The 7692-nt window shown below is 39.8% G+C and overlaps 1 protein-coding gene across 1 annotated transcript; it reads right to left on the bottom strand.

Annotated features, from left to right (window-relative positions):
- Positions 1-283: 283 nt before the first annotated feature.
- Positions 284-3555, bottom strand: glulb (glutamate-ammonia ligase (glutamine synthase) b). Its single transcript, XM_030791257.1, has 7 exons — positions 3487-3555; positions 2627-2811; positions 1997-2158; positions 1738-1884; positions 1410-1537; positions 956-1155; positions 284-856 (listed from the first exon to the last, which is right to left on the bottom strand). Exons 2-7 carry the CDS (start codon positions 2790-2792, stop codon positions 541-543), a joined length of 1119 nt encoding a protein of 372 aa, XP_030647117.1. The 5' UTR covers positions 2793-2811; positions 3487-3555; the 3' UTR covers positions 284-540.
- Between the last annotated feature and the right edge of the window lie 4137 nt (positions 3556-7692).

The raw sequence follows: 7692 nt of genomic DNA, 5'->3' as shown, positions 1-7692 counted from the left end.
AGACCAATGATCTCCACTTAAAGTAAACTACAGGAACGTGTTTTAAATCTTTTAAAAAGCTTGATTAGTTTAAAAAAAAAAAAAAAGGTTATTAAAATTGATTATGTGCTCAAACATAAGAATGGTATAAAAACAAAGTTGCTGGCCATCAAGTGTGGTAGGAATCTTTTTTTTTGCACCACTCTCCTGCTCAACAAGACTACATGGCTAAAAGTCTTTGGAATCAAGTCCATTTAGTCTAAAACTGGCAGTTAAAAAAAAAAAAAAAAAAAAAAGTTCAAGAGTACGGCAAGGCAAGCCTGCATACGTCCCCGTTTGGATTTCTAAAACGATCCAACATCCTTCCTATTTCTCTAAGTTTTCAAACAGATTCATACGGTGCTCTCTTGTATCTGATTGACCAGTCAACTTAAAATACAAGACACAAGGCTTCAGTAAAGCCACAGACAGTACAATACTAAAAATACAGGAGACCCTTCTATCCCTGAAAGCTTAAACTAGTGGAGAAGAGGAGGGAGGAGGAAGGGTCAGTCCAATTGTTCACTTGTATTCTACTGGCGCATCTCCCTCTTCACTGAGCAAACAGGTACGGATCAAAGCTTCTGTAACAGCATAGGGGTCGCAGTTGGCTGAGGGTCGGCGATCCTCAAAGTAGCCCTTCTTGTCTTGACCCACTGAACGTGGGATGCGGATGCTGGCGCCACGGTTTGCCACACCGGCAGAGAACTCGTTGATGTTGGAGGTTTCGTGGTGGCCGGTCAGACGTCTAGCATTGTCTAGCCCCCCTTTGGGATCGTAGGCACGAATGTGGTACTGATGTCTCCGGCCCAACTTATCAATGGCCTCCTCAATGTGCCTGTGGAACAGAACGACAAGATTTTATGACATCAGTCCTTGTTTTATCAAGAACAAATCATAACAAGCTTTTTGGGCCAACACAATGCAAAACACTCACTGAAGTCCGTTCTCTTCACGCATTGCTTTTGTGCTGAAGTTGGTGTGACAGCCTGCTCCATTCCAGTTCCCTGGGATGGGCTTGGGGTCAAAGGAGACCACAACGCCAAAGTCTTCACAAACCCTGTGCAAGATGAACCGGGCCACCCATAAATGGTCTCCCATGTCGATGCCTTCACAAGGACCTACCTGGAATTCCCACTGAAAAAGAAGCACAGTGTAAAATATTGGTAACTGATTCTTTCACTCAGGTTTAAGCAAATCCAGCCCTGAGTGGCTGATGTCCTATTTACTGATATTAATCAACAACATCTTCTTAGATTAACCATGAGCCTCCTTATAGAAGCAGTAAGGAACAGGATGAGGGATGAGATGACAAGGGTGTTTTTTTGGTATGCCAACAATGACTGAGGCAAAGTGATCACAACAGGATGAGGTAAGGGTGGGCATGGTACCTGAGCAGGCATGACTTCAGCATTAGTGCCACAGATTTTAACTCCAGCGTACAGACAGGCTCTGTAATGGGCCTCAACAACATCCCGACCATATGCCTTGTCTGCTCCAACACCACAGTAATAAGGACCTGTTAGAAGAAAAACTTGTTTAGTCCTTGTGGTGGCTCAAAAACACAGCCTGTTCAGGTTAAACCCCCCCCCCCCCCCCCCCAAAAAAGGTGAAGGGGACACATTCCTGGACTGACATCTCCAGGGCAAGTCCAGACATATTTGTTCCAAGACACATAAGAAAAGACAATGCAGATTGTTCACCATTTGTCAGGCTCACCTTGGGGACCTGGGAAACCATTTGAAGGCCACCCAAAGGGGTGTCCATCTGTTCCCAGTAATGTGTATTCTTGTTCCATGCCAAACCACGGATGCTGGTTTTCTACCATGTCCATGATCTTCCTGCATGTCTTACGGAAGTTGGTTTCTGAAACACATGAGCAAAATGGATGCATTGAGACATGTAACTCAGAAAAAGGCATCTTTGAGCCATAAAGTAAATGAACTGGCCAACACTGATGTACTGCTCTACTAATCACCTGCTGGTTTACGGTTGTATTTAAGAACCTCACACAAGACCAGCTTGTTGGGGTCCTTTCTGAATGGGTCCCTGAACATGGCACAAGGGATCAGGTACATGTCACTGTTGGAGCCTTCAGACTGATAGGTGCTGGAGCCATCAAAGTTCCACTCGGGGAGATCTGGGAGGGAAAGGGATCAGGACCATTAAAACATGTACTGTAATCACTACAAAGCAGAAAAACAACTGATAGATGACTACTCTTCCATCTGATCTAAATTAGAGTGAGACTTGACCTGTGTCTCCAAATCACCAACTACAGCAAATGCACTTTTTAATGAATCACATCAAACAACTGAACAAATCAAAGATAACAAAGGCTCTTTTCTAAGGTGAGGGCTACATTTAAGAGTTGTATTGATACCCAGTATGGATTATAAAAAACAACAAAGGGGAGTTGGATATTGACGCATGTCGGCCATTCAAACACAACAGTTTCTTCTTTTCTCTTCAGTGTCACTAATCAGCACTTTACCACACATTAATACAGACATTTTATGATCTAACCAAAGAAAAACAGCAAGGGCGTATTGATATACGGTACAAAACTGAATATTCAGAATTATTCATTTAAAAGTTAGAACATTACCCTCGATGGTTTTGGGTTCAGAGTCCAAAGTTCTGGTTTTGCACCTCAGTCCTTCTCCTGTGCCATCAATCCAGATGTACATGGCTTGGACCTTATCTCCTTGAGGCAGGTCCATATACTGCTGCTTAACAACCTTGGACAGCTTGGCGCTGGACGACATGGCCATTTTCGTGGCTATAGTGACTCTGTTAAAAAAGGCAAGTGAGGATAATTCATTTTAAAAAGGAGAATATTCACAAAGACAAGCACCTCGCGCGCAAGCTTTTAGGGCTCCTACTGTCAAAAAATCATTACATTAAATGTTTCAAAACATCCGAGCGAACAAGACAGTCAACTATATTGTATTACTGGGATACCCCTTTTGTACCCGAGAACGTGGTCAACAAGGGGGTGCGAAGAGCCTTACGTAACAGCGCAAAACAATGGGGGTCAGTGGAAGCGGCTTTATTCATTTTCTACAGACGCGATTATCTACAAATCTACCAAAATGTACATATTAGATCAACGGACAATATGCACATGCCAACAACGAGTCGATTTTAACAAACACGTATATCCGCATACGTTAGTACCATGAAACACAACCAACTTGAAACACCTCAATGATGCAACAACAGCCAGACTTACAGCACGGGACATATTAGGCACCAGTAATGAAGTAGTAAAAATAGTCATACAGAACTTTTCTCTACCATAATTTAAAAAACAGCAGAATTCCAACAAAGAACAACTGTTAAAGAAACGTGTCGAAATCAATACATACCCGTGTAATCTCGACTAAAGTAATTAAGATTGAGAATTTCATACATTTCAGAGTAATTCTACAATGTCAGCTATTGATCAAGTATCGAGGCCCTTACCTTCAAATACTAAAAAACAATCAGGATGCGACTGGTATTGTTTCCAGGGAATTTCAGGAGATCGATCCCTCTGCTTTTCTCTCATCTCTTAGCAAGCTTTTAGTGGATTGCTCCAACTTTTAAAGTGAAACGTCGGATCTCTATGCCTCTGATTGGCTAGGGGAAAAAACGTGATTTCGTTGTGGTCAGGTGATGCAAGGGTTGTTCGAAAAGTGATCGAATGTGTTATTTATCTCTACTTGTGGTTTACTGTTCATTTCGGTGCTTTGTTCTTAAAAATGCCTATAGCAATATTATTGTAAATATATTTAAACTATATTATCGAAAATAAGCAACGAAGTGCGTCAGCCAAAACAATCAACGCAGTTTAACGTGTAGCATTTTTGTTGATTTCTTTAGGATTGCAACAATAGCAGTATCAACCATATAATTTTATTGGTCAATGTCGACCCCTTGTGGCAAATCACGTAACGTAGATATTGCGAAGTGGCCAGACTTGAAACTGGAGAAAACGAAAAACCAAACCGGTATGAAGTAATATAGAAGAGTGCATGGGTTTACTGCAAGAGAAGTCATACCAGTTAGGAGCGGGAGGGAAAGGTATTATGAAAAACAGCCGAGAGACAATCATATCCATAAAACAGGGAACTGAGAAAATATCCGGAATTATGTCAGTAACAAGTAATTCATCCCATACTATTAGACAAGGTATAGGCAAGCGGAAACCGGTCCTTACCGAACTTTCAGCGATTGTTTATTAATTTTGTTTACGACATGAAATCGACTTCTTCTTCTTTAGTGTTGTGGGAAAGACTGTGTTGGCAACGCGAACATCAGACCATGACAATTGCGTGTGTTTGGATTGTAATTCCAAAGTCGTATTTTATACAACTAGCGCAGATGTTTACAGATGATGAATACAGAACATCAGCTAATTGGACTGAATCTTACGATTACAGGACTTGAGGGCCTCTATATGAGTTACAGTTGATTAGCTAAAGGTCACAGGTATTATCTAGTATATGTCTTTCGTTTAACTACTGAGTAAAGCCACAGGCCCGCAAACCCTGAAATTACATGGACAGATATCACGCATTGTCATTAAGACTTATTTTATATGATCCTTTCACTGATTCCAAAATATGGAAGTATGTGTTTCACGTTTTGTATTTGTTGTTAAACATGCTTATCCAGAGTCAGCATTTTGGTGTAGCCCATTTATGGGGAAACTACCAGGTAATTAGAAATCATACCAGGTAACCTTTGGAGAGTAAATAACGTCGATGTTAGTCAGTGTTCTGAAATTCTGTTGTCCTATGAGTTAATCTTAGGTGTGGAAGAGGTATGCCTCCTCATGTAGTTCTATTCAGTAAAATTTACGAACTAAAGCACCTTGTACAGAACCTCCTTCCACGCTTTTATCAAAACGTATACAGTATATCTTCAAAACTCTGTAATGTTGCATGACAACGCACATCCTTGCAGTTTGCGACTTTTCCTCCGTTTGAGGGTTTTTTTTAGTCAAAAGTACAAAAAAATGGATAAATGAAAAACACATATTTCCAAATATGTGTAGCTTATTTTGGGGCTGCGGTTTGTTGCCAAAAAGTTGTAGTCATATCATTTCAACTCTAGCGTGCATAAAGTATGACCACTGATCTAGTCAAATTAAATGAGAGTTTTGACGAATTATTTAGTAAACAGACGTTCAGGGACTTCTGCATCGTCATAACCACAGATCTCACATAGGAACGTTTCCGAAACCCTACGGTAATTTTGCTTCATACTGTGAAAAGGTTGGAGGACAGTCTAACATGCTCTTTCCATCATTCCAAAGATATCTGAAGTATTTTCCAAACTGTTCAGTGACTTCTTCCTCACGTGCACTCATAACAGATGCTGTCATCATATCCAGTATGACATTTGACTAATTATTAACACATGCAAAATGTAAATTTCATTTTCATGGGCTCGCAAATAGTCATTAAAACAGAGTTTTTCTCCCACTGATTTGCCTTTGTCAGTAACAATTTTCAAATAGCCTGGTTAAAAATGAATAGTTGTCCCCACAGCACAGCTGAATTAATCCTGGATTAAGAACGCAACGTTGTGTAGCTAACAAGTTTCATTGTGATAGCTAAGTGAGTTTCTCCTGCTCAGATCGTGTTCGCTGTGACCTCGATTAGTGGTAAAGCGTTGTGTGTGTAGACAGTTTGACTACACTTCTCCTAAGGGATAGTGAAACCGCGGTGACTTTCGTGTGACGTAGCTTTTATTTGAATAACACTTGTGTTTTTGTTTCCTAATGGCCGTTGTCGGGAGAGCAAGAAATATTACACATACACACGCACACTTGAGGATAAAATGGATTTGGTCGAATACAAGTTGGACCTATGAACTCATTCACTACCCTCTACACAGTCATAATCATTTCGCTAATATCTATTTATTTAATAAGAGAAAATTTACGTTTTTATAGATAACTTTTATGTCTATTTCATAAACAGATTTTTAATCTTTCTGTCACCACAACTCAACAGGGCAATGCATTACTTGTTATATTTAGAACACTTTAAAATATAGTATTTTATGTACAGTATTTGATGTGTTTGTACTCTATTAGATTTTTTTTTGCACAAACTGCTGCTCTAGCAGGGAGATGACAAATTGTTAATGTATCCAGACGTCTTCAATGTTCAGCTTCAGAATACTAATGTTTATTTGTATGCTTGTTTGTCTGCTTGCATTTTGTCATAAAACACTACATCTGCTAAATGAAATAAAGTAACAAAATCTGCAAGACTGATTGGATGACTATGTGCATGTTGCTACACAAGAAGGTGAAACCAGATTTCTGTGGTGGTCTGCAACATGCTGGGTCATCTTCTTTGACTGGACAGAACTGTTGCACATTTGTAAAAATGTGGTTGATTTTGTGTCCTCCAAATCCAAAAGTTAATTCAACTGTTCGCGTTCCAGAGAACTTTGACTGCAAAACTGAAACAAGGTCTAAAGTAGTCTACTGGAAGAAATGCTGTTGGCTGGTTCCCTTTTGTGCATCCTGGAAATAAGTATCTTCTGAATGCAGATTCAAAATTGGCAGACTGCCAAACACAGTTTAGTTTAGGACTTATTAGTTGTCTTATTTCTCCCCTGAAAAACAAGCCAATGGAAGCTTCCCATCAGTCCCTATGAGTTTATCAGAAAATTATCAGTATTATTTTAGGTTTGTGTCTTACTTTTTGTTTGAGATAACAATGTCTGGCCGCTGCTAGACAAATTGATTCTGAGACTGTCAGTAGTGCTGTGGTCGAATTTAGACTCTTGTTAGACTGAGGTGTTTGGATGGTCTGCAGAGGAACAGTGACTGTTGTAAACATGTTTGGGCAGTGTGAGAGAGATGCAGAGATCCAATCCCTGTCTCAAAAGCACCCTGGATTAATGGGATTGCTGTAAGAACTTTCACAGTTGATTCATCTGAACTATTTAGAGTATTAAGGCTATTGTTTTATAAGTATGATAACAGGAAGTTAAACAGTATTAATTTAAGCAGTTTCCAACATATAAACCTCCAAATGTGATAAAACTGATAAATACAATGGCAAGGCGTTGTGTGTCTGTGTGTGTGTGTGTGTGTGTGTGTGTCTGTGTGTGTGTGTGTGTGTGTGTGTGTGTGCGCGCGCGTGTGAGTGAAGGAGATGAACAGATAGTACAGTGTATGAGTTGATCTGTTGTTGACTACGCATGTGGTTGATCAGAACCAGATTTGTAACCAGGTCCTGCTGATCACTCTTGCTCAAGTCAGAGAAGGTTCTGGCATTTTTGACATCTGCCACATTCATCAGGTCAGGCACAATCCTGACACACACTGACACTTATTAACTCATTCATCTCAATTTATTTTGAATAATCTCTCTCCTGTCCCATGTTTGTAATCAGACTTTTTTCTGTTTGTTTTGGGGAACTACAGTAATGTGCACAGCACTCGAGAGTTTTATTAAATGAAGTGATACGTTGTATGAGGTTGATTAGAAAAGTGGCAGTTTTCTCTCTTTCTGTGTATGAAAGTCATATTAAATTCTCTTAGCTATAGATTAAAATGAATATATTTCCTGTGGATCTCTCTCTAATCATTTTTTTCGTAGTGAGTGAAGTCCTGTTTACTGAGTATCCAGAAGGTATGTTAAAGGTATGTGTATGCATATG

This window comes from Chanos chanos, chromosome 14 (genome assembly GCF_902362185.1).
Source record: "Chanos chanos chromosome 14, fChaCha1.1, whole genome shotgun sequence".
NCBI lineage: Eukaryota > Metazoa > Chordata > Actinopteri > Gonorynchiformes > Chanidae > Chanos > Chanos chanos.
The sequence above is the reverse complement of the archived record's forward strand: the minus strand, read 5'-3'. Positions and strand labels throughout refer to the sequence as shown.

What these genes read in the sequence shown, in the direction of transcription:
- glulb (XM_030791257.1), bottom strand. Translation starts at nt 2,792, where the DNA reads ATGGCCATGTCGTCCAGCGCCAAGCTGTCCAAGGTTGTTAAGCAGCAG. An exon ending in CTGAAGTCATGCCTGCTCAG is followed by an intron (nt 1,156 to 1,409) that starts GTACCATGCCCA and finishes CTTCTTTTTCAG; the next exon opens with TGGGAATTCCAGGTAGGTCC. An exon ending in CGTGAAGAGAACGGACTTCA is followed by an intron (nt 857 to 955) that starts GTGAGTGTTTTG and finishes TCTGTTCCACAG; the next exon opens with GCACATTGAGGAGGCCATTG.